The sequence below is a fragment of the Microcebus murinus genome, chromosome 13 (assembly GCF_040939455.1).
Source record: "Microcebus murinus isolate Inina chromosome 13, M.murinus_Inina_mat1.0, whole genome shotgun sequence".
NCBI lineage: Eukaryota > Metazoa > Chordata > Mammalia > Primates > Cheirogaleidae > Microcebus > Microcebus murinus.
The window spans coordinates 76,004,493-76,031,398 of record NC_134116.1 but is presented as its reverse complement, the minus strand read 5'-3'; the positions used below and the strand labels follow the sequence as shown (position 1 = coordinate 76,031,398).

The following is a 26,906-nucleotide window of genomic DNA, read 5'->3' as shown; positions in this document are numbered from 1 at the left end:
CCTCAAACTCCTGGGCTCAAGCAATCCTCCTACCTCAGCCTCCAGAAGTAGCTGGGACTACAGGCATGCACCACCATGCCTGGCTAATTTTTTTTCTATTTTTAGTTGTTTGGCTAATTTCTTCCTATTTATAGTAGAGACAGGTCTCGCTCAGCAATCCTTCCACCTTAGCCTCCCAGAGTGCTAGGATTACAGGTGTAAGCCACTACACCCAGCCTATAAACTATTCTTCTACTTCTAAAATTTGGGATTCATTCCTATCATTCAGTAACCTGATTTGACTTTTTCTCCTATTTACTGCAGTGATGCAATCATAGCTCACTGCAGCCTCAAACTTCTGGATTGAAGGGATCCTCCTGCCTAAGCCTCGGGAGTAAGTGGGACTACAGATGCGCTCCACCATGCCTGGCTACTTTTTAAATTTTTTTGTAGAGAGGTAGTCTCACTGTGTTACCCAGGCTGGTCTCAAACTCCTGGGCTCAAGCCATCCTCCTGCTTTGGTCTCCCAGAGTGCTGGGCTTACAGGTGTGAACCACCATGCCCAGCCCACTTTCCAATAAGAGTTGTTTCGTAAAATTTAATTAGTGCAAACTGCATGAATTCTTACTTTGTGAGAACTTGGCTAGCTATGGCACATATGAAAAACAAAAGTAAACGTTTTTTACCACACTTAACTGTCTGCCAGGCACTGTTCAATGTTCTTTGAATATTATCAATCCATTTAATCATCACAGCAATCCTTAAGGCAAGTACTTATTACCATCCCCATTCTTCTGATGAAGCACAGAGAGGTTAAGCAACTTGTCCAAAGGCACACTGCAAACAAGGGTTCAACCCAAGCTATCTGGCTCTAGATTCTCTATCCTTAAATAATCCTATTAGACTACTTCTCCGGACAAATGGAATAGTCCCAAATTAAACATTTAGTCTCAGGAAATTTCTGACTTAGAATTACACTTTAAAATCAGTATCTTTCTATTTTTCCCCAGCAAGATTCTCAGGAAGCCAACAAACCTGCAACTTAAAAGGACTTTTATTTGTGTAGTGCAATGCCCAGGGAAGACCCTGCCGTTGATTTGAGGAATTCCAAAATGCCCCTTACTAAAAAAAAAAAATCCCCCATCCTCCTCCCTGGGAACCCCATAATAGTCACTTTAAGTTTAAGAAGCCCAACTTTCCTGTTTAAACGGGGATAAATTAAATTTTACATACAGTATGACGTCAACTATGTTAGAAAAAGACCAAAAGGAAATAATAATAATAGCAGTTACCTTTATACAATGCCATACCTTTCACCCTGTGAATTGCACAACACCCATTCCACGGTCGGTTCTGGAACACTCTCAGATATGCAGACCAGGGCGTCCTGATTTTCCATTTTTCTAAAGTAAGGTCTTCGTAATGTGTAAAGCAGTCTATCTAAAGCATCATAAATTATTAACATTTTAATATTTTGAGAATAATTCTCTTAGCAGCCCCCTCAGAAAAGGATCCTACAGCATTAAGAAAAGTTATATTTTATACCACAGCAGTGTCTCTGCTCCCAACCAACCACTGTATTAAATTCAACTCTGGCTGCAACACCAACTTTAGCATTTATCCTCGTGGCCAATTTCTTTGGGTATTTCACAAACCCACAGATAACTAAAGTAAGCGGAGTGACGTCATGTGAAAATGCAAACACTGATATGCATAAGAAAAAGAAAACTAGCAATAACGTATAGCTTAAAACCTTTATTGAACATATAGTTTAAAACTCAACTTTCTTCCCCTAATTTGATCTGGAGCTAGGCAGAAATAGAAATGCAGATATACAGTAGGATGGAGTTAGAACTGGAACAGAATTTAGAGGCTAGTTGAGCCTCCCATTCACACCGGACACACACACACAACACGCACACAATTGCTCACTAGCTCACACACACTCCCCACCCTCCGCTCCCAGCCACGCCGGACACATAAACTTTCTACTTCTGCTTGGACTTCTCTAGGGACTGGAGTTCACGACATCCCAGGCAGGTCATTCTAATTTTTTGACAAACTTTTTTTTTTTTTTAAGTTTCCCTATACTGAATTCTAATCTCTCTCCTTTTAAAGAAAGTTTCCCTATACTGGATTTCAATCTCTCTCCTTACAATAAATTTTGTTTTAAATTATTACATAATGTTTGGTATATATATATATATATATGAAAGAATATATGAAGTGTGAATTTCAAAGCATATTAACAACAAATGCCCATAGACCCACTATCCAACTTAATATTGATAAATATCTTTTTTTTGTGTGTGTGAGACTAGGTCTCACTAGACTGGAGTGCAGTGGCTATTCACAAGCACAATTGCAGCTCACTGCAGCCTCAAACTCCTGGTCTCAAGTGATCCTCCAGCCTCAGCCTCCTGAGTAGCTAGGACTATAGGCATGTACCACTGTGCCCAGCTAATAAATACCTTTTAATCTACTTTTGTGCTTCTCCCCATTTCTCAACCCTAGGTAACCTTTATCCTAAACTCTGTGCTTATTATTTATTCTTGCATTCTTTAAAATAGTTTTCCCACAAATATATGTATACCTAAACAACATATTGATTTATTTTGTTCTTCAGCTTCAAAGTATAGTATCACTCAATACGTAACTTCCATAGCTTCATTGTTTCATCCAACTTATTTTTTATTTTTTTTTTTGAGACAGAGTCTCACTTTGTTGCCCAGGCTAGAATGAGTGCCATGGCATCAGCCTCACTCACAGCAACCTCAAACTCCTGGGCTCAAGTGATCCTACTGCCTCAGCCTCCCGAGTAGCTGGGACTACAGGCATGCACCACCATGCCCGGCTAATTTTTTCTATATACTTTTAGTTGGCCAATTAATTTCTTTCTATTATTAGTAGAGACGGGGTCTTGCTCTTGCTCAGGCTGGTTTTGAACTCCTGACCTTGATTGATCCACCCACATCAGCCTCCCAGAGTGCTAGGATTACGGGCGTGAGCCACCACGCCTGGCCCAACCTATGTTTTTAAGCTTCATTCATAGTTTTACTCGTAGCTATACTTTACTCATTTTTTATTGCTATATAGTATTCCACTTGTAAATATATCATAATCAATTTTTTCATTGTTTTGCAGTGGACATTTGGGTTGTTTCCAGGTTTTTTCCCAGTTTTTTGTATTATCAATCATTATGCTATGAACATTCCATACATTTCTACTGAGGCATGTATATAAGAGTTTCTTTAATAATATACCTTATACATGCCAGTTTACATGGTATGAGCACGTTCAGTTTTACATATAAAGGCAATTTGTTTTCCATAGTGGTTATGCTAATTTACATTTACACAGCAGGATATGAGAGCACCTATATACTTACCAAGACTTCTTAATTTTCAACATTCTAGTAGTTATAAAATGGTACCTCATTGTGGTCTCAATTTGATTTATCAATTATTAATTTAACATGTTTTAAATGTTTTAAATCATTAATTGGGAGTCCATTAGGCTGAGATAGCGCTAGTCCCTTGAGTTCCTACATAAGCAAACCCAAACCCAACTCAGTGTAAGTAGTAAAATGAAACTTCAGTGTAATCAATTAGAAACTGCCAACTAACCTCTAACTAGGGACTTTCCACTTTACCCAATCAAATATTTTGTCTTGCTTCTGTGAACACCTTATAAAAGTTTTCCCCTCACATCTCCTCAGTGGCGCCCAACTGCTAACTGTCTGGCACTACCAGATTCATGATAAATAAACTCTAAAATTTTAATGTGCCTAAGTTATCTTTTAACCTATGTTTATCAACCATTTGGGTTTCATGTTCTGAAAATGAAATGCCTACTCATGTCCTTTGTTCATTTTTCTACTAAGTTTTTGTTGTGTTTTTTCGTATTGATTTACAGGAGCTCTTTATATATTATGACTATTAACCCTTTGTTGATTGTGAACTGCTAGTATCTTTTCCCATCTCGTGGTGGTTTTTACTTTTTCTCCATGTCTACCCATTGATTCTGATTGTAGGTTCTAGAGCAATTTACTTTTAAAAGTCTAGCTTTGCTTCTGCATGAAAATCCTTCGACTATTTAAAATCAGAAACCAAGGTCGAGGGAGATAATTACTATCCAAGGGTATTTTAACTAGTTGGCCCAGGTTTCCTGACTGAAATCCCAGAAGAATTTCCCCCACATGACACTGCAGTCACTCTTCTCCTCTTTTCAAAATAAGCTGCTTCTCTATGCTAAACATTCCCAATTCCTTCAGCTGCTCCTAATTTAAGGAATTCCAAGTTCTTCGATATACTGATTGCTCTACTTTGTCAGTATGTATCTGAAAAAAAATATATAGTACTGAAAATAACAATCTCCATTAATTTCCTTCATGTCAATGTTACATTTTCATGAACAATGCCAAGGCTCAAATTTACTTTTTTTTAGCACCCAGGCCAAACCGTTGGTTAATACAGAGCTTGTGGTTAGCTAAACCCTTTCCTCTTTTTCACAGTGACTGTTGCCAAGTCTCTCCCACCTCTTTTTCTGGACCTCAACACCCGGCAGAATGTTTGTTAAAAGCATGTTACAATTTACTTAAATGATTGCTGTTACGTTTTTACACTGCAAATCTTAAGTTAAAGAAGAGACCCTAAATGTAACAGAGGCACCGTGGATGCCCACTTACCTTACACAACTGTAGACGCCTGGGAAGACAGAGAGGGAAAGACAGCAGGAGACAGGGGCGAGAGGGAGAAAGCAAGAACTGTCTTCTCCAACCCGGGGCGCACACTTAACTGTCCCACAGAGCGGGTGCGGGACTGGGAACAGGACAGGGAACAAGACCAAAATCAAAGGGCAACAATAGGTTAACTCTTGGCTTTTTGTGCTTCTAGGGCTCTGGTCCTACCAATTTCAGGGTAATTAGAGGGCTTTCCAGAACAAATCTTGACAAATTTTGACTTCGCCTGATGTTCACCTTACAGGCTGGCTTTAGAACCTAATGCCCCCAACCCCAACCCCAGTAAGATGACACACTTCTGGGAATCTAAAGTGCTGTCTTCTGTTAGTGTGACAGCTTTTATGACAAGCCCCTGCACCCTCACACCAGGCCCCACGTGCGGTGCGGTGCACAAAGAGCAGACCCCTCAAATGGGCCTCCAGCTGTGCCCATTGCCGCCCCTCCCAGAGCGCCCCTTTCCTAGCCCGCGTCAGTGCAGGGTCACCGTGAGCGCCTGAGACGACACAAGCGGACTATCTCGGCAAAGGGAAGTTGCGGCTGTTCCTGACCCGGGGCACCTCTGTGGGCTGGACACACATGCTTTGTGTATTTGAGTCACAGGCAAAGATTAGGGGAATCTGGCAAGTTGCACAAACGTGTAGCCAGGGAACGTAATTTAAAGTGGTTTCAACTCAGGGATTTTGGGGCGCTTCGCTGGCCCGAGTGCAATCACGTATGTCTAAGACAGGAGGACATAGGTGACTGCAGCCACTGTCAGTCCTTGTCAGTCAGGGGAGGCAAAGCCACGGCATGCACATGTCAGTGCGTGGTGAAGACGAAACAAGGAGAGGCCAGACAGCGCACGCAGGTGGTGACTCCGCCAGCCGCACAGCTGCCTCCCTTGGTAACGGCACTCGGACTGCTCTTTACCCTGCGCGCACAGTCTGGCATTTGCACAGACCTGCACTGTCCACTACAGCAGCCACTAGCTACCTGTGACTATTTAAACTCAAATGTCAGTTAATTAAAATTAAATAAAACTAAAAGGTTGCCCTAGCCACATTTCAAGTGCTCAATGGCTCCACGTGGCCAAATGAATGGCACGAGGCAGACAAAGAACATTTTCATCCTTCCAGAAAATTCTATCGAATTGTGCTGAGACCTTAAAATCCTGTCGGATAGATATTTTTACCCCCCATTGAGACTCAGAGAGATTAAGTGGCCCGCCAAAAGGGGTGGTAGGATCAGAACCAGAATTCGAACCCAGGTCTTCTGACTCCAAGGTCAAAATGTTTTCCATTTCTTCCCTGTCAGCCATCTGCTACTGAAAAAATGAGGGACCTGAATAGGGGCATATGTCCCAGGTTTTTTAACAGCACTCACATTCTGAGAGGCCACAGGACACGTCAGAGTCTCAGTTCTCTATAGGTTGTAGGGATGGTTGGAGCGAATGTAACCAGGTAACTGCATAGTGAGGGAGATCTGAATATTGGTCTAGAGGAGCTGGTCCAAGCTGTTGGGCTGTAAACCACTCCGCTGGAATACTGTGGTATTCCAGGCTGGAATACTAGTAGCAGGCTGGACTTACTTCTTATACTCACTGTAAACAATATTGTGTAATTGGTAGCTTCACTCTGAATAAAAAGTAGGTATTCTCCAGCTTGGGTTTCTGTCATTTTCAAAATGACCATGGAAACAACTCCCCTGCAAAACAGGAAAGAGAACTAGTTATTTTGGAAAATGCGCGAAACTAAAAACAAAATTTCATACTGACTAAGAAGGCGGTTCGGTGGCTCCCGTCGTCCTGACCGGCCCGGAGGGCGGCTCTGTGGAGAGCACGGCCTCCCTCGTGTGCGAGGCGCAGCCTGAGCGGCAGCAGGTGGACCTGACTCTGAACCAGCCCCTCCTCTGAGAGCCAGGGAGTTCGGTTCCTGCGCCATCAACTCTCGTTCCCTGAGCTTCTAGGAGGAAAACTCCCGCCAAAAATGCATGGCCTAGGCCGGGCTGGTGGCTCACGCCTGTAATCCTAGCACTTTGGGAGGCCGAGGCGGGAGGATGGCTCAAGGTCAGGAGTTCGAAACCAGCCTGAGCGAGACCCCGTCTCTACCAAAAACAGAAATAAATTAATTGACCAACTAAAAAAATATATATACAAAAAATTAGCCAGGCATGGTGGCGCATGCCTGTAGTCCCAGCTACTCGGGAGGCTGAGGCAGTAGGATCGCTGAGCCCCGGAGATTGAGGTTGCTGTGAAACAGGCTGACGCCACAGCACTCACTCTAGCCTGGGCAACAAAGTGAGACTCTGTCTCAAAAAAAAAAAAAAATGCACGGCCTCGGTGGCGCACTCCCACTGGCTGTGGCATGCCACGCCCTTCCATGCCGAAGCACCCTCCGTGATCGTGCGTGCCCAGTCACCTAGCCGCCTGGTCACCAGCCTCAGCTTCCCACTCACAGAACTAGATGACTGTACAAGTGAGACAGACTGAGATTTAAAATGTTCTGGTTTGTGCCTCTCTCTCACTAAATGAAAACACTCAAGCAAAATCTGACACAAGGCATTTTCCTATGAAGTGATAATTACACCGAATACCACACAGATACGAGGAGAAAGGTGTCTCAGTGTTAGTATTTTTAACTTTTCAGACAATTGATAAAGGTAAACTTGGCTAGGGGCATTCTCTTCCAAGAGATAAATTTGATGTGTATTTGGTGCTACCCACTCTGATTAAAGCTTAAAGTAGTCTGAGCAGTTTGCTGAGTGATGTTGGATTTAAAGTCACAATTTCTGACCTTTGGGCCTTTAATTGCTCCCAATGTGATCTTTCTCCAGTGATGTGAGCATCAGCTGGGAGTTGGCAAACATGCAGAATCTTGGGCTCCACTTAGACCTACTGCATCAGAATCTGCATTTTAACAGGATCCCCCAGAGGATCCAAATGCACATTATATTCAAAAAGCCCTGCTTAGAACATCAAATTAGTTTAAGAATACACGTATTTGCATTCACAGAGACAATAAATTAGTAGGACGCATAGTAAAATGAATTTTTGACTTGCTTCTGCAGATTTATTTTGGTGACACGCTTTCTCTGAACCGTTCATTCTCCTAGTACCATTTGTGAACTCTTGAAAACTTAGGTGTTCAACCATTCTGCCTACAAGTCAGAGTCCAGACATAAATTTCAATACTTCTCAGTGAAAAGTCACTAAACATGTCTTGCTACTAAGTTAACTAACCCATATGAAAACTATAATGTTGGCTAAGCAACTGGTACGGAGTGAAAAGAACTGTACTTTTCTACTTTGTGTTCTGGTCTCAATCTGGTGAAAAACGTTGTGGTGTAACATTTTAATACCATTACCAGAACATGTCTTTAACTTTAAGCCAAAATTCTTTTTTTTTTTTTTTTTTTTTTTTTTGAGACAGAGTCTCGCTTTGTTGTCCAGGCTAGAGTGAGTGCCGTGGCGTCAGCCTAGCTCACAGCAACCTCAAACTCCTGGGCTCGAGTGATCCTTCTGCCTCAGCCTCCCAAGTAGCTGGGACTACAGGCATGCGCCACTATGCCCGGCTAATTTTTTTTTTTTTATATATATATCAGTTGGCCAATTAATTTCTTTCTATTTATAGTAGAGACGGGGTCTCGCTCTTGCTCAGGCTGGTTTTGAACTCCTGACCTTGAGCAATCCGCCCGCCTCGGCCTCCCAAGAGCTAGGATTACAGGCGTGAGCCACAGCGCCCGGCCAAAGCCAAAATTCTTAATAGCAGAGTGCTTGGATTTAATCTCAAGGTAAAAGTAACCAAAAAAAAAAAAAAAAAAAACAAAAAAACAGAAGTGAGTAATACAATCTCAAAAGAGGAATGGAAAATAAACATGTTCCAAGATTTAGAACTAGACTTCAGAATTATACCCACTGCCCTGAAGATTACTTAAGAATCTATCTGACCTTAAAGAACAAATACAAATAAGTGGTATAAGTCAGTCAGAGATGTTCTCCAGTACCTCTGTCAAGGGGCATGGTCCCCCTTTCAGGCCATTAGGGTACCATTTACGGCATTGCTCCTGGAAAGATAATGCCTTCTCTACAGATCTGGGATAACAGAACACCACCAAGAATTAAAAAGAAGGGCAGCCGGGTGCGGTGGCTCACGCCTATAATCCTAGCACTTTGGGAGGCCGAGGCGGGCAGATTGCTCAAGGTCAGGAGTTGGAAACCAGCCTGAGCGAGACCCCGTCTCTACCAAAAATAGAAATAAATTAATTGACCAACTAAAAATATATATATAAAAAATTAGCCGGGCATGGTGGCACATGCCTGTAGTCCCAGCTACTCGGGAGGCTGAGGCAGGAGGATCGCTGAGCCCAGGAGTTTGAGGTCGCTGTGAGCCAGGCTGACGCCACGGCACTCACTCTAGCCTGGGCAAGAAAGTGAGACTCTGTCTCAAAAAAAAAAAAAAAAAAAAGAAGGGCAGCCTTAGAACCATTAAGCGGATTTTTTTTTTTCCAGAGATAGGAATCTCACTATATTGCCCAGGCCATACTCAAACCCTGGGCTCAAGTGATGCCCCCACCTCAGCCTCCTAAGTAGCTGGGAATACAGGTGAGTACCACCGCATCCAGCTAAATGGCCTCTGTCTGGTCTGGTCTCAGCAAGAGGACAAGGACAGCAGATGGCAGCAATCAGCATAGAGTTTGAGTCTGGTCATTATCCACAAATCTTGGCTAAGATATTTTTCTGGTTAATGAGATCAATGTTCCTTATAGACCTGCAATCCCCAACTTTCAGGCAGAGGACTGGTAGCGGTCCTGTTAGGAGCTGGGCTGCACAGCAGGAGGCGAGCAATGGGGAAGCGGCAAAGCTTCATCTTAATATACAGCCGCTCCCCATCGCTCACTTCAAGGCCTGAGCCCCGCCTCCTGTCAGATCAGCAGCAGCATTGGATTCTCAAAGGAGCGCGAACCCTACTGTAAACTGAGCATGCGCAAGGGATCTGAGTTGCGGCTCCCTATGAGAATCTACTGCCTGGTGATCTGGGGTGCAGCTGAGGCGGTGATGCCAGCGCTGGGGAGCGGCTGCAAATGCAGATTGTCATCAGCAGAGAGGTCTGACTGCACAATAAATGCAATGCGCTTGAATCATCCTGAAACCAACCCCACCCCTGCTCCATCTGTCCATGGAAAAATTGTCTTCCATGAAACCAGTCTCTGGTGCCAAAAATGTTGAGGACCAATGCTACAGACAGGTCAACATCTTACTAAAATATTTTGTAGATACCAAATAACATTGTAATTCTGCTTATTATATTGCAGAACAAAATAGATAAAACCAAATGTTCTTTGTCCATCCATTTCCTAGACAGAAATTTCTTGATATTTAACTAGAATGAAATGAAAATTTTCTGACCTTTTATCTGTAACACGATATCCAATTAAAAAACAAGAAACTTTAAAAATCCCAAATATTCTTTTTGCTATTTGTTTTACATTTTGCCAGCCACTCACTGCTTTCTATATACTTATAATTTTTTATTTATAAAATTGTATAAATTAATAGAATTTATTTTTTAAGGTAGCTTTAGATTTACAGAAAAATTCAGTGGAAAGCACAAGGACATCCCATATGTGCCCTTCTCTCCACATACAGAGCTTGTCTAATTATTAACATATTGCATAGGCATGATATATTTGTTATAATTGATGAGCCAACATTGATACATTATTAATTTAAGTTCGCAGTTTATATTGGAGTTCACTTTTTGTGTCCTACATCCTATGGAATTGGACAGATCTGTAACGTCATGTGTTCATGCCCTGACTATATTTTTAATTCATTATTTCACTAGAGATAAGAGTTACAACAAACATGGATAGAAACTTGGAAAGGAATTGCAAATGGACGACGTTAAATGCAACAAAGTACTCCTCCAAAAATCCTAGGGGTTGCACATCCTCCTTCTCTTACCTGTTTTGTAAGTCAAAGTGTGGCTGGCAATTCAGGGAGTTGTGCTTAAACACCCAGAGACAAGAGATGTTCCCTGGCGTGTTGACCAGCACCTGCAGCGTGACGGATGCCAGCACATCCACTTCCACCGTGGCCGCTTCGTACACTGTCCCTGCGCTCCTCGATCGCAAAGCACACCCAAGGTCTTCTGGGGATCCTGACACCTACATCGTAGACAGAACAACGTGGATTCATGACAATTGTGTGTTGAGTGCATTCCCTTCAAATGCATGCATGCTGACATACTACACACAACACCTGAACATGCTTTAACCCATTGAGAACACATGGCTAACTGGAAATCCTACTAATTATAACTCTCTAAAGAAAAGATAAATAGCGTTAGGCTGCATTTCTAAAATGCCGAATGGACTGTTAGGGGTTGAGTTTTGTCCTCCTCCTCCAAATTCATACATTAAGGTCCTAACCCTCAGTAGCTCAGAATGTGACTTTCTTTGGAGAGAGGGTCTTTACAGGTCAGGTTTCAATGAGGTCATTAGAGTGAGCTTTAATCCAATATGACTGGTAGCCTGATAAGAAGGGGAGATTTTTGAGACAGGCACACATGCAAGGAGAACGCCATGTGAACAAGAAGACAGCCATCTGCACGCCAAGAAGACAGGCCGGGAACAGATGCCCTCTCACAGCCCTTGGAAGGAACCAACCCTGCCAACATCTTAACTTTGGACTTCTAGACTCCAGAATTGTGAGACAATCAATTTTTGTTATTTAAATCACTCAGTCTGTGATACTTTGTTACATCAGCCCTAGCAAATTAATGTATAGACAATAATTATAAAATTCATAATACACAGTAAATATTTTTATGATTATTGACATATAGATAAGAATCTATATAGAAATGGTAAATTGGTATCTGTGTGAGAGAAATTTTAAAAACCAAATTTTCTTTGCCATGTATGGTGGTTCACACGTGTAATCCTAGTACTCTGGGAAGCTGAGGCGGGAGAATCATTTGAGGTCAGGAGTTTGAGTCCAGCCTGAGCAAGAGTGAGACCCCGTCTCTACTAAAAGTAGGAAAAATTAGCCAGGTATGGTGGTGTGCGCGTGTAGTCCCAGCTACTCAGGAGGCTGAGGCAGGAGGATCGCTTGAGCCCAGGAGTTTGAGGTCGCTGTGAGCTAGGCTGATGCCATGGCACTCTAGCCCTGCTGATAGAGTGAGACTCTGTCTCAAAAAAATAAAAACCAAATTTTTCTGGACATGTGTCCCCATAGGCTCATTGCAATGACTGTACTGAAGGGAATGAGAAAGAAAAGAATTAACCTAAGTAACTTTGGAAAATAACACTCTGAATATTATAAGGCTAAAGACAAAAAGTACTGTACACAAATACTGTATTTTAGTTAGTAAATCTATTTCTCACTGTGGTACAAGTTGGCAACTCTAAAGCTAGTTTATCTATAGACTACATTGCCTAGTTCTGTCTGCTGAGAGAGACTAGAAGCAATGACACCCCAGCAGAAATGAGCATACCCAGCTCTCAGACCTCAGTTTCTAAATACCATCCCAACCAGTGCTCCTTGGGTAAGTTCTTAATTCCAGGGCTAAGGCAAGGCAAATACAAGGTGAGCCTGAATGATCTTGCAGTGCCACAAGGTAAAGAAGGGCTTGAGAAAAAATGGGGACATGTTGGCCAGGTGCAGTGGCTCACGCCTGTAATCCTAGCACTCTGGGAGGCCAAGGCAGGAGGATTGTTCCAGGTTAGGAGTTCGAAACCAGCCTGAGCAAGAGCGAGACCCCATCTCTACTATAAATAGAAAGAAATTAATTGGCCAACTAATATATAGAGAAAACATTAGCCAGGCATGGTGGCGCATGCCTGTAGTCCTAGCTACTCGGGAGGCTGAGGCAGAAGGATTGCTTGAGCCCAGGAGTTTAAGGTTGCTGTGAGCTAGGCTGACGCCACGGCACTCACTCTAGACTGGGCAACAAAGCAAGACTCTGTCTCCAAAAAAAAACCCCAAAAAACATGGGGACATGTTGAAAGGACAGAGAAACCAAACTGAAGCAGTTCACGATGGCCACAGCTGGAACAATGTGAGCAACAAAATAAATAATGGTAGCAATAAATAATAATAGTTATAACACATAGGATAAAATAAATATCCATGCGCTCATACCGATATAAATAAATAGTGGACTAAATTTTTAAAAAATGGAGGAGAAGAGACAGGCCTTCCTCAGAAGAATTCCAATTAAAGACACAAGGAATAAAGGAAAAACGAAAGCACCATTAGGCAAACACCACGGTAATAAGTGTAGGCAAGGTCCAGTGGATGCTAAAATCAGTAGGTGAAAATTGGAGGAGAAACAGGATATTTGCATCTCCCCTAAGATATTTATTACAAGGGAAAAAAAACAGCAACTTCACAGTGGAGAAAGTTGGCACACACCATCTTACTCTAATGAGACTGAGTGATATCCTCTAACTCCTAATATGACATGCTGGGAAGGACACGACATTACTTCTGGGAAATTCTTGCCCAAAATGCATAATTTCAATCTCATTATGAAACATCAGACAAACTCAAACTGAGTGATAATCTATACAACGGCTGTCCGGTACTTTTCTAAAAGTCAGGGTCATGGAAGATAAGGAAAGACCGAGGAACTGTCACAGCCTGACAGAGGGTAAAGAGACGTGACAGCTAAATGCAATGCAAGAGATCTCAGATGGGATCCTAGAACAGAAAAAGGCCATTTAGTGGAAAACCTGGTGAAATTTGAATTAGGCCTGTAGTTCAGTTAATTTCCTGGTTTTGGTCATTGCACTGTGGTTATGTAAGATGTTAACATTAGGGGAAGTATATAGAAATTCTGTTTTGTATTTTTGAACTGACAAATAAAAAATTGTATGTATTTATGGTGTACAATGTGATGTTTTGATATAGGTATACAATGTGGAATGATTAAATCAAGCTAATTAACATATCCATCAAGTTACATTTTTTTGTGACATGAACATTTATTTATTTATTTATTTTTCTTGAGACAGAGTCTCGCTCTGTCGACCAGGCTACAGTGCAGTACCACCAGCCTAGCTCACAGCAACCTCAAACTCCTAGCTCAAAGGATCCTTCTGCCTCAGCCTCCCAGGTAGCTGGGACTACGTGTGTACACCACCAACCACATCCAGCTAATTTTTTCTATTTTTAGTAGAGACGGGGTCTCATTCTTGCTCCAGCTGGTTTCGAACTCCTGAGCTCAAGCAATCCTCCCACCTCAGCCTCCCAGAGTGCTAGGATTACAGGTGTGAGCCACCACACCCAGCCTTGGCAAGAACATTTAAAAATCTACTTAGCAAATTTTAAGGACTGTTTACAATACATTATTATTAACCATAGTCATCATGCTGTACAATAGATCACCAGAATTTACTCCTCCCTGCCTAACTGAAACTTTGTACCCTTTAACTAACATCTCCCATTTCCTGTCCCACCACACTAACTGTGCAACTTTCCTCTAAATCTCAAATTCTTTCAAGATAAAAAGGTTTTATTTTTTATTGTTTTAAATTTTTTTTGAGACAGAGTCTTGTTCTGTTGCCCCAGCTAGAGTGCCGTGGTGTCAGCCTAGCTCACAGCAACCTCAAACTCCTGGGCTCAAGCGATCCTCCTGCCTCAGCCTCCTAAGTTGCTGAGACTACCGGCATGCGCTACCATGCCCAGTTAATTTTTTCTATATATTTTTAGTTGTCCGGCTAATTTCTTTCTATTTTTAGTAGAGACAGGGGGCGGGGATCTCACTCTTGCTCAGGCTGGTCTTGAACTCCTGACCTCAAACAAGCCACCTGCCTTGGCCTCCCAGAGTGCTAGGATTATAGGCATGAGCCACCTCGCCAGCCAAAATAAAAAGGTTTTAAAAATTATGGCTCACGCCTGTAATCCTAGCACTTTGGGAGGCCGAGGCGGGCGGATTGCTCAAGGTCAGGAGTTCGAAACCAGCCTGAGCGAGACCCCGTCTCTACCAAAAATAGAAAGAAATTAATTGACCAACTAAAAATATATATACAAAAAATTAGCCGGGCATGGTGGCGCATGCCTGTAATCCCAGCTACTCAGGAGGCTGAGGCAGGAGGATCGCTTGAGCCCAGGAGTTTGAGGTTGCTGTGAGCTAGGCTGACGCCATGGCACTCACTCTAGCCTGGGCAACAAAGCGAGACTCTGTCTCAAAAATAAAATAAAATAAAATAAAACCCATAGTGTTAAAAAAATGGAACTTTTGTAATAACAGTGATGTTCACTCCATTGATCTTCTTAGAACAACAATCACTAAATGGTAAGGACGTGAAGTTGCCTAAGAAATCTCTAACACAGTTCTCTGCTTACATAAATAAAACAGCTGGACAAGCTGTGCAGAATCCAGAGAAGCTATGTAAGGTGATCTATTGCTCAGAGAAAGTCCGTCATTCTTTTCCAAATCCTTGTTACAGGAAAAAAACAAACAAAAGGCCGGGCGCGGTGGCTCACGCCTGTAATCCTAGCACTCTGGGAGGCCAACACGGGCGGGCGGATTCTCCAGGCCAGGAGTTCAAAACCAGCCTGAGCAAGAGCGAGGCTCCGTCTCTACTATAAATAGAAAGAAACTAATTGGCCAACTGATATATAGAGAAAAAATTAGCCGGGCATGGTGGCATGTGCCTGTAGTCCCAGCTACTTGGGAGGCTGAGGCAGCAGGATTGCTTGAGCCCAGGAGTTTGAGGTTGCTGTGAGCTAGGCTGACTCCACGGCACTCACTCTAGCCTGGGCAACAAAGCGAGACTCTGTCTCAAAAAAAAAACAAAACACCAAAACAAACAAAGACCCCTCAAAAAACGTGTTGTCTAGAAGTGGGAAGTGTGACAAGGGAAATAAAGGAAATGAGCTGGCCGATGTAGGCCACCTGCCTGAAGTATGAGGCCATGGTGGTCAAACACATTTGGTAAACTCCAGTGATTTTGCGTCTTCCCAGACAGAAAACCCATCATTAGAACAGTGGGGATTTTGTGCTTCTGTTTTGTTTTATTCGGGTTTCTCAGGCCTTTGATGTGATGGCACGGTTCTGTTCAGGAGGAATTTGAGACTACGTGCAGCTTTGACTTTCTGGAGCAAGAGAAGTGAATGAACTTGTAGCTGTTTGGTGTGGAGGGGTAACCTTCCAGTTGTAGTGGATGCCTGCCTGTCGCTCCAACAGTTCACAGGGAGATAAACAGCACATCTCACCTGGCTGCTGTGTAGACTTGCTGTTTCTAGTAAAGTCATTACTCAAAAGCAAATTTGAAGACTATGTAACAGTTGGTCTATGCTGCTTTCAAGCAGTCATAAAAAGAGGTGGTCAGAACTATCACCCCAAACAGAGATTATAAGTGATAGAAATATTCAGATTTTAAACAGCAGTTAATTTGATTGTGGGAACAGTAAAACTGTCTCACTGTGGTGCCAGGATACACTGGCAGTATAGCTGAGGATGCAGATGCCTACCTATTTCAGTTGCAACGACAAGTTTTGTGGTATAAAGAATGCTTGGTTATTCAAAACATCCCCAGACCAGAAATTTCCAGAAAGCCGTCTCATCTGAGAACTGTGAACTGTGGGAGAAATCTAAACTTTTATTTTTTTTTTAAGCCACTGAAACGCTCACAATCTACTTCACTTTTAAGTGGGAAAATATACAAAAAAGAATAGATTCTGGCTCATGCCTGTAATCCTAGCACTCTGGGAGGCCGAGGTGGGCGGATTGCTTGAGGTCAGGAGTTTGAAACCAGCCTGAACAAGAGTAAGACCCCGTCTCTACTATAAATAGAAAGAAATTAATTGGCCAACTAATATATATATAGAAAAAATTAGCCGGGCATGGTGGCGCATGCCTGTAGTCCCAGCTACTCGGGAGGCTGAGGCAGAAGGATCGCTTGAGCCCAGGAGATTAAGGTTCCTGTGAGCTAGGCTGACGCCACGGCACTCACTCTAGCCTGGGCAACAAAGTGAGACTCTGTCCCAAAAAAAAAAAAAAAAAAAAAAAAAAATATATATATATATATATATATATATATATACATACACACATAGGATTTATAACTAGGAACCAAGATCAATCATCATTAATTTTTTTTTTTTTTTTTTTTTTTTTGAGACAGAGTCTCGCTTTGTTGCCCAGGCTAGAGTGAGTGCCGTGGCGTCAGCCTAGCTCACAGCAGCCTCAAACTCCTGGGCTCGAGTGATCCTTCTGCCTCAGCCTCCCGAGTAGCTGGGACTACAGGCATGCGCCACCATGCCCGGCTAATTTTTTTTTTTTTTTTTTATATATATATCAGTTGGCCAATTAATTTCTTTCTATTTATAGTAGAGACGGGGTCTCGCTCTTGCTCAGGCTGGTTTTGAACTCCTGACCTTGAGCAATCCGCCCGCCTCGGCCTCCCAAGAGCTAGGATTACAGGCGTGAGCCACAGCGCCCGGCCAATCATCATTAATTTTTTAAGATTGTGTTTTATTTATTTATTTAATGTTTTTAGAGACAGGATCTCCATCACCCAGGCTGGAATATAGTGTCTGGATCATAGCTCACTGTGGCCTTGAACGCTTGGGCTCACGTAATCCTGTCTCAGCCTCCCAAGTACACGGGGCCTGGCTAATGTTTCAATTTTTTGTAGACATGGAGTCTCACTATGTTGCCCAAGCTTGTCTTGAACTCCTGGCCTCAAGCCATTCTCCTGCCTTGGCCTCCCAAAGTGTTAGGATTACAGGCATGAGCCGTTGTTCCCTATCAAAAATCATGTATTAAATTGGAGGTTTTACATTTATGTAGAATGTTGTTATTAAACCTGTTTCACATTGTTTTTAAAACTTGAGAATGTCCCTAACATCTCTGATTTGAGGGGAGCACGTCATCACATTACATATTTACGTTTTATGCCTATTTAAAAGAAAATAGGGCAACTATTTGTATAAATCCTTAACTGGAAATTTCCATGGAGTTGGCTAATTTATGTTCACTTTTGTTGTATATAGATGTCTACTATTTTCAGTTCTCTACCATTTAAGCTTCCTTCAAGTAAATTCACTAAATGTTAAAAAAAAAAAAAAAAAGGTAGAGAGGCAGGAATAGCTATGTTAGATGAACAGCATAAGAGGGGAGTGATGAAGAACAAGGCTGGAGCTTGAAGGAGCCAGGGCCAGATTATGGAGCCACGTGAGTACCAGCCTGAGCAGTGGGAAGTCACTGAGGTTCGGAGCCAGGCAGTGAAGGGTGGTGGCCGTGCGTCAGGAAGGCTGGGCCGGCAGCCATATCTGGGAGGAATACGATATTGTTGTGATTATGAGGGAGTTAGTGAGGGCTTGAATCAGGCTGTGAGACTAGAGAACATGAGGTGACTGTAGGAGAACCATTAAAGGGACCATTAAAGGGACTTGACAAGACCTCGTAACTGACCGAACGTGAAGGCAAGGGAGGGGAGGGAGTCCAAAATGATGCTGAGCTTTCAAGCCTGGGAACTCGATGGGAGCATAAACAGAAATCAATTAATACAAGAACAAGAGCAGGTATAGGGAAATAGAAACGAAATAAATCATATAGGTGGATTTAATGTGCAAGTGGAAAATCTATTTATATACGGGGGCAGTTGGAAATTAGGGATAGAGGTTTGGGAGAGAAGCACAGATTCTCTTCAAGGAGAAAAGGAAACGCAGTCAGCCCTCCGAAACTGTGGATTCTCCACCCATGAATTCAACCAACCACAGGTTGAAAATATTCAGGGGAAAAAAAAATGGATGGTTGCATCTGTACCGAACACGTACGGACTGTTTTCCTTGTCATTATTCCTTTAACCACTTCGGCACGGCGCTCCCCAGCCGCGACACCTCGCCCCCAGCCGGCACTCACAGTCCGCACGGCAGTGTGTGCTGCGCATTGACGACGGATCCGTTTTGCTCTTGTGTGATGAGGAAAGCTTTAAAGCACCGAAAGCTTGTTTTACTTTACAGGCAGCTTTAGGAAAATAAGTATAATAACTCTTACTAAGGGCTTGTTAAAAGGTCACAGATTCGTAGTAACTTAGCTGAACATACACACTGCAACTGCAGAGTTAAAAGCTGTAAAAGTAAAAGCTTTTGGCTGTCGACTGTAGTCAACGCTGGTACCGAAGTGGTTAAAAATACACTATAACAGTTATTTGCATAGCATTTACATTGGATTAGGTTTTATCATTTAGAGATGATTTAATATATATGGGAAGATGTGCATACATAGGTAATATGCAAAGGCTATGCTTTTTTTAAATCAGGGACTTGAGCATCCATGGATTTTGGCATCCATGGGAGTCCTGGAACCAATCCCCCAAGGGTATCAAAGGAAGAGTGTGCTGGTTACTGCTTCGTGCTGGGTATCAGTCAGTGCCCTTCCTACATCCACACCCAAAGAAGAACATGGCTCTTGATGGAATGGAGAGCCAGGTGGCTAGGAGTATAGATGTTGCATCTGCGCCAGATGTGAGCACATGATAAACTTAAATGCATAAAAAAGAAAAGCTCATTTAAGCATGGTAGGTTTCAATAGCTCATAAAGTATGGTCTCTAGAGAAAAACAGCTAAAGGTATAATTTTAATATTACTTTACCGTGGGATGTGACGATGACTTCCCCACTGATGAATCGTTGTCCTTATGATTGATTAAAACACACTTGATCACGGGCATGTCTTGATTTGTAATAGTCCCAAATGTCATCGCTGAAAAAAGAACTGTAAAACAAAATAAAAACAATGATGTTGATACATGTGCACTTTAAAAAGAAATATGTTTTTATCGTACAACAAAACAAGAAACAAAATGTAATCAGGGAAGGTTGGCCAACACGGAAGTATGGAGGAAATTCAATTTCATAGAGGCAAGTCTATTTTAAGTCAAGAGCAGAGGTAGGTAGAGCAGGGCTATCCAATGAAATGATCTGCGGTGGTGGAAATGTTCTATGCCTGTGCTGTCCCATACAGCAGTCGCTAGCTACATGCAGCTATTAAGCTTTTAAAATGAGGCTAGTGTGACTGAGGAACTGATTATTTGTGCACGAGCCATTCTTTTTTCTTTGCTGATGCCTGTAGAATCTTGTCTTTGTAACCAGTGCCTAAAATTTTCAAAAGCGTGTGCCTTGTTGACAGTCTATTTTCACCCACTGCACCAGGTACTCGGTGGGCCTTTCCGATCTAGAAATTCATATTCTTCTGGAGTTTCCTTGAATTATTTCTTTGATTCCTTCTCTCCCCCTGACTTTCTGTTCTATTATTTGGATGTTTTGCCCAAATGACTGACAATCCTAGGCAGTGTGTGCGTCGTAAGCTCTGTGCACATGGTGTGGGCCGTTGCCTGATACTCTCCGTACGTTTATCTTTAGGTCTTTCCCCATAGGCTGGTCAGATTCCCCAGAGACTTTTCCTCTTGCCCGTGACCTGTCTTCTGGGGGCTGGTGCTGGCAATTTATACCCTTCTGAGGGTCCTACAGTGGAAAGCAGGCTGCCTCTCGGCTTTCTCAACCTCCAGCTACGATTCAGCTTTCCTCGTCTCTTTTAAGGCTCTCAAAATTTTGTTATGTTCTCCTCCTCCATTCTCTTTGCCTTTATGTTTATATTTTTTTATTGTTTGTTTGTTTGTTTGGGGGCCTTTCTAGAGCTTTACTGAGGGATAACTGGCAAATAAAAGTTGCAGATATTTACAGCATATGCCATGATATTTTGATATATGTATACACTATAAAATGAATATGACAACCAAGCTAACTAACCTATCCATCAGCTCACATACTTATCATTTTTTTGTGTGTGGTGAGAAAGTTTAAGATCTCATATCTTAGCAAATATATGTTTATATCTTTAAAAAACTTTTATTTAATTGTCATTGAAGCAGGAGATAAATACATGTGTTCAACCATCTTAGTAATCTCATAAACTGAGACAGTCTCAGAGAGTTTAAGAACTTTTCCTGCCCCACTCCATAAGGTTTTTTAAAATAGTTTTATTAAGTATAATTAAATTATAATAAATTGCACACATTAAAAGCAAACAATTTGGTAAGTTGATATATATACACCTAAAAAACATCATCACAATCAAGATAGTAAACTTATCCAACAATCCCCAAAGTTTCCACGTGACCCTTTGTAACCCCTCCTTCCTACCCACCCCACTCCCCTGCGCTCAAGCCACCTCTTATCTGCTCTTGGTTACTATAGATTAGTTTGAATTTTCTAGAGTTTCATACAAATGGAATCATATGTATGATTCCATGCAAAAGAGTATGAACTCTTTATTAGGGGGGAGGGGTCTAGCTTCTTTCATTCTGCATGTTTTTGAGATTTGTCCATATTGTAGTATATATATCAGTGGTTCATTCCTTTTAATGGCTCAGTAGTAATCTGTTAAATAGATATAACACAATATTTTAATCCATTCACCTGTCGATAGACATTTGAATTGTTTCCACGTTTGTTCTTACAAATAAAGCTGATATGTACTCCTTGATCCATGAGAAAAGATAGTAATAAAAAATTTTTTTAAGTTAAAAATTAAATAAAATGCATTTTAAAAATCCAACAAAGCTGCTATGAATATTTGTGTAAAAGTCTTCGTATGGACTTTCACGTCTCTTGGGTAAATATTACCAAAGAGTCAAATGCCTAGGTCATATGGTAGACATATGTATGGTAGATGTATGTAGGTCATATTGTAACTTAAGAAAGTACCAAACTGTTTTCCAAAGAGATTTTATCATTTTATATTCCCCCTAGTAGTGCATGGGAATTCCAGTTGCGTCATGTCCTCACCAACATTTGGTGCAATGAGATTTTTTATTTTTAGCCTTTCTAATAGGTATGTTATGTCTCATTGTGGTTTTTAATTTGCATCTTCCTACTGACTAATGCTGTTGAGCACCCTTTTGTCTTTTTTTTTTTTTTTTTTTCTGAGACAGAGTCTCACTTTGTTGCCCAGGCTAGAGTGAATGCCGTGGCGTCAGCCTAGCTCACAGCAACCTCAAACTCCTGGGCTCAAGGGATCCCCCTGCCTCAGCCTCCCGAGTAGCTGGGACTACAGGCATGCGCCACCATGCCCAGCTAATTTTTTCTATATATATTAGTTGGCCAATCAATTTCTTTCTATTTATAGTAGAGACAGGGTCTTGTCCTTGCACAAGCTGGTTTTGAACTCCTGACCTTGAGCGATCCACCCACCTCAGTCTCCCAGAGTGCTAGGATTACAGGCGTGAGCCACCGTGAGCACCCTTTTGGATGCTTCTAGATATTCTATAATGTCTCTGGTGGTGTGCCTGTTCACATATTTTGCCCAAATCAAATCTTTTTTAGTGGGGTTGCTTATTTTATTATTACTGAGTTTTTTAATTGAGAAAAGTGATATATTCTCATGGAGTACAATGTGATGTAGGTATGCACTGTGAAATGATTAAATCAAGCTAATTAACATGTACATCACTGTGGTTTTGATTTGCATTTCGCTGATTATTAGCAATGCTGAGCATTTTTCCATATGCCTGTTGACCATTTGCAAACGATGTCTTACATGTTTCAGAAAAGCTAGAAGAGAGGACTTGAAATGTTCCCCACACGTAGAAATGGTAAGTACTCAAGTTGATGGATACCCCAAATACCTGAACTTGATCATTACACATTTATGCCTGCAACAAAGTATCACAGGTACCCCATAAATATGTAAAATATTATGTACCAATAAAGAATACATCACTTTGTGCACTTATGTTTTCATGGCGAAAACATTTAAATCTGCTCTCTTAGCAATTTTCAAATAGACAATGCATTTTTTTAATATGAGCATATTGACATTTATTTATTCATCCATCCATGGAATTAACAAATGAGTATCTACAATGGCCCAGAAAAGAGAAAATATATTACAAAACATAATCAAAAGCTGACATTTATTTTATTTTGTTTTATATAATATATTATTATTAATTATAGTCATAATAAATATACAAAAGAACTCTAGAATTTATTCCTCTGGTCTAGCTGAAACTTCATTCCATTTATTACTGAGTTTTGAGAGCTTTTAAAAATATATATTCTGGATACAAGTCCTTTATCAGATATGTAATTGGTAAATATTCTCTGTCAATGGCTTGTTTTTTGAAGACTAGAAATTTTTAATCTTGAAGATGTCCAATTTATCATTTTTTCCTTTTATGGATCATGCTTTTGGCTTTGTAGCTAAAAAATCTTCACCCAATCTAAAGTCAGAAAGGTTTTCTCGTAGAAGTTATACAGTGTTAGGTTCTACATTTGCATTTTAGCTTTACATTTAGGTCTACGATCCATGTTGAGCTAACTTTTCATATGGTATGACATGTAGATTAATATGAATATCCAATTATTCCAGTACCATTTGTTGAAAGACTGATTTCTCCACTGAATTACCTTTACACCTTTGACAAAAATAAACTGACCAAATATTTCTGGAATCACTCTACTGTTCCATTAATCTCTTGGTATACCTGGATGCCAATTCCACATTGTCTTGATTGCTGTTGCTTTACAAGAAGCCTTGAAATCAAGTACTGTACTTTCTCTAACTTTGTTCTTCTTTTCGAAGTTGTTTTGGGTGTTCTAGATCTCATGCATTTCCATATGAACTTTAGAATCAACTTGTCAATTTCTGTAAAAAGATCTACAGGGATTTTAATAAGGATTTCACTGAATCACTACATCAATTTGGGCAAAACTGACATTTTAGCAATATTGAGTTTTCCAATACATAAATATAGTATATCACTTCTTTTGTTTAGGGATCCTCTAATTTCTCTTAGCAATGTTTCATAGTTTTCAGTGTATGCATATTGCCCATCTTTATCCCTGTTTGATATTTTGGGATGATATTTTGGTATTTTTCACTTCAGTTTTTGATTGTTATTTGCTAGGCTATAGAAAGATGATTGATTTTTTTCCCCACACTAACTCCTGCAAACTTACTGAACTCATTTATTCATTGTAGTCACTTCTTTTTAATGTTTTGGAGGATTTTCTACATAGATTATCATGTTGTCTGCAAATAAATACAGCTTTATCTTTTCCTTTTCAATATGGATGATTTTCATTCATTTTCTTGCCTTGTTACATTGGCTAGAATCTCTAGTACAATATTGAATAGAATTAGTGAGAGTGGGCATCCTTACCTTGTTTCTGATCTTAAGAGAAAATATTTATTCTTTTACCGTTAAATATGAGGGTAGCTATTGATTTTTCTCTGTTGCCCAAGCTGGAGTGCAGGGATGTGAACATAGCTCATAGCAACCTCAAACTCCTGGGCTCAAGCAATCCTCCTGCTTCAGCCTGCTGAGTATCGAGGATGACTGGCATGTGGCTACCATGCTTGGCTCATTTTTTAAAAATTTTTGTAGCCTTGGGATCTCACTATGTTGTACAGGATAGTTTCAAACTCCTGGCCTCAAGGAATCCTCCTACTTCAGCCTCCCAAAGTGCTAGGATGACAGGTATAAGCCACCATGCCTGGCCCAGCTATTCAGTTTTTACAGATATGCTTAATTAGTTGAAGGAAGATCACTTCTATCACTTGCTCCAGGTGGATCACTTCTATTTGTAGTTTGCTGAGAGGTTTTATCAGTGATGGATGTCGATTTGGTCAAATGCTTCTTCTGTATCTATTCAAATGATCATATAGATTAGCTTTTGTTCTATTGTTTTTTTTAGCAGCATGTCTTTTTTAGTCTGTGAATATAGTAAACTGCATTGATTGGTTGGGTTTTTTTGTTGTTTTTATTTTTTATATATATATATTTTTTGAAACAGAGTTTCACTCTGTTGCCCAGGCTAGAGTGAGTGCCATGGCGTCAGCCTAGCTTACAGCAACCTCAAACTCCTGGGCTCAAGCAATCCTCCTACTTCAGTCTCCTGAGTAGGTAGGACTACAGGCATGCGCCATCATGCCCAGCTAATTTTTTCTATATATATCAGTTGGCCAATTAATTTCTTTCTATTTATAGTAGAGATGGGGTCTCACTCTTGCTCAGGCTGGCTCTGAACTCCTGACCTTGAGCAATCCACCTGCCTTGGCCTCCCAGAGTGCTAGGATTACAGGTGTGAGCCACCGCACCCGGCCTGATTGGTTGTTGAATGCTAACCAACCTTGCATTCCTGGAATAAACACTAGTTGGATATCATGTGATATCTTTTTCATATACCATTGAATTCAGTGTTTTTAAATATTACTAAGAATTTTTGTGTTTACATTCATGGCAGTTATTTGTCTATGGTTTTAATATCTTTGTCTGGCTTTGGTATCAGAGTAATGCTGGCCTCATAAGCGATGCGTGCTTTTCAATATTATGGATGAGTTTGTATAGAATTGGTCCGATTTCCTCTTTAAATGTTTAGCGGATTCCCCAGTGGAGCCATTTGCTCCCTTAGTTTTCATTGTGGGAATATTTTTAATTACAGATCCAATTTCTTTATTATAGCATTATTTAGGCTATCAATTTTTCTTGAATGAGCTTTGGTGGTATGTGTCTTTCAAGGAATTTTTCCATTATATAAATGTTGTCAAAGTATAGGCATAAAGTTGTTAATAGTATTTACATATTATTCTTTTAATATGTATAGATTCTGTAGTGACTCTGTAGTGAAGATATACTTTGTATGTCTTGACTGTTTTAAAATACATTGAAATTTGCTTTATGGTTCAGGATATGCTCTGCCTTGATAAATGTATTGTGTGCCCTTGAAAAGATGTGTATTCAACTAATGTTGGCTGGAATGTTCCATAAATGTGATCAGGTCAAGCCACTTGACAGTGTTGTTCAATTCTTCTGTATCTTACTGATTTCTTTTTCCTTGTTCTATCAATTATTGAAAAAAGAGTGCTCAGCTCTTTGCATATAATTGTGGATTTGTCCATTTCCCCTTGCAATTCAATTGAATTTTGCTCCATGTATTCTCAAGCTATCATTAGATGCATAAATGCTTAATATTTTCATGTCCTTTTGATGCATCAAGCCTTATAGCATTATGAAATGGCTCTCTTTGTTCCTAGCAATATTCTTTTCTCTGAAATATACTTTGTGCAATATTATGATAGTCCTTGTAGGTCTCCTTTGATTAGTGTTAGCATGGGATATTGTTTTCTATCCATTTACTTTTAACCTATTTGTGTCTTCATATCTAGGACTGTTTTCATTTGTGCAGCATATAGTTGGGCCGTGCTGGAGTTTTTAAACCAAATCTGATGACTTCTTCTGCCTTTTAATTGTGGTATTTAGAGCATTTAAATTTAATGAGATGATTGACATGAATAGGTTTAAATTCTTGTTCATTGTTTTATATTTGTCCCGTCTGGGTTTTTTTGTTTGTTTGTTTGTTTTTATTCCATTTCACTCTTTTTCTTCTTCCTTTGGGAATAACTGAGCTTTTTTTTTTTTTCATGTTTCTACTTCATTTTCTTTCCTGGATTATCAGCTATAATGCTTTGTTACTTTAGCAGTTGCTTTAAGGTTTACAGTACACATATTTTACCTTAACACAGTCTATTTTTAAGTGCTGTTATACCATTTCATATATAATATCAGAACCTTACAACAGGATATTTCCATTTCATCCTTTTCAGGCTTTGTGCTACTGCTGTTACACATTGTACTTCTACATAAATTATAAACTCTATAAGACACTATTATTATTTTTGCTTTAAACAGTCAATTATATTCTAAAAGGGATTTAAACAATAAAAAAGTCTACATTTACTTGCATAGTTATTATTTCCAGTATTTTTCACTCCTCTGTGTAAATCCAGATTTTCATCTTATATTATTTTCCTTCTGCATGAAGAACTTTCTTTAGCATTTCATATTGTGCTAGACTGGTAGTGATTATTTCTTTTCCGTTTTTGTACATTTGAAAAAGTATTTGTTTCCTCTCCATCTTTGAAGGATATTTCCTTTGGATATAGAATTATACATTCATATTATTTTCCTTCAATCCTTTAAAGATGTTGTCTGATTGTCTTTTGACTTAAATTGTTCACGACAAGAAGTCTGCTGAATTTATGTATCTTTTTTCTCTGGATGCCTTTAAGATCTTCTCTTTTGCCAGGCATGGTGGCTCATGCCTGTAATCCTAGCATTTTGGGAGGCTGAGGATCACTCAAGGCCAGGAGTAACTAGCCTGGACAACTTAGTAACACCCCATCTCG

At 40.5% G+C, this 26,906-nt stretch overlaps 1 protein-coding gene and 1 long non-coding RNA gene across 2 annotated transcripts in view; one reads left to right on the top strand and one right to left on the bottom strand.

Annotated features, from left to right (window-relative positions):
• LOC142874912 (uncharacterized) overlaps positions 1-10,631 on the top strand; it is a 61,530-nt gene extending 50,899 nt beyond the window's left edge. The window contains exon 4 of the long non-coding RNA XR_012922491.1: positions 10,543-10,631. This is a non-coding gene — a long non-coding RNA (uncharacterized LOC142874912). The remainder of the gene's footprint in view (positions 1-10,542) is intronic.
• FLT3 (fms related receptor tyrosine kinase 3) overlaps positions 1-26,906 on the bottom strand; it is a 75,111-nt gene that overhangs the window by 36,843 nt on the left and 11,362 nt on the right. Inside the window, exons 2-5 of the mRNA XM_012742305.3 lie at positions 19,309-19,430; positions 10,662-10,864; positions 6,288-6,403; positions 1,290-1,419 (exon numbers count right to left, since the gene is read on the bottom strand). Of these exons, the coding sequence (XP_012597759.3) occupies positions 1,290-1,419; positions 6,288-6,403; positions 10,662-10,864; positions 19,309-19,430 (571 nt within the window). The remainder of the gene's footprint in view (positions 1-1,289; positions 1,420-6,287; positions 6,404-10,661; positions 10,865-19,308; positions 19,431-26,906) is intronic.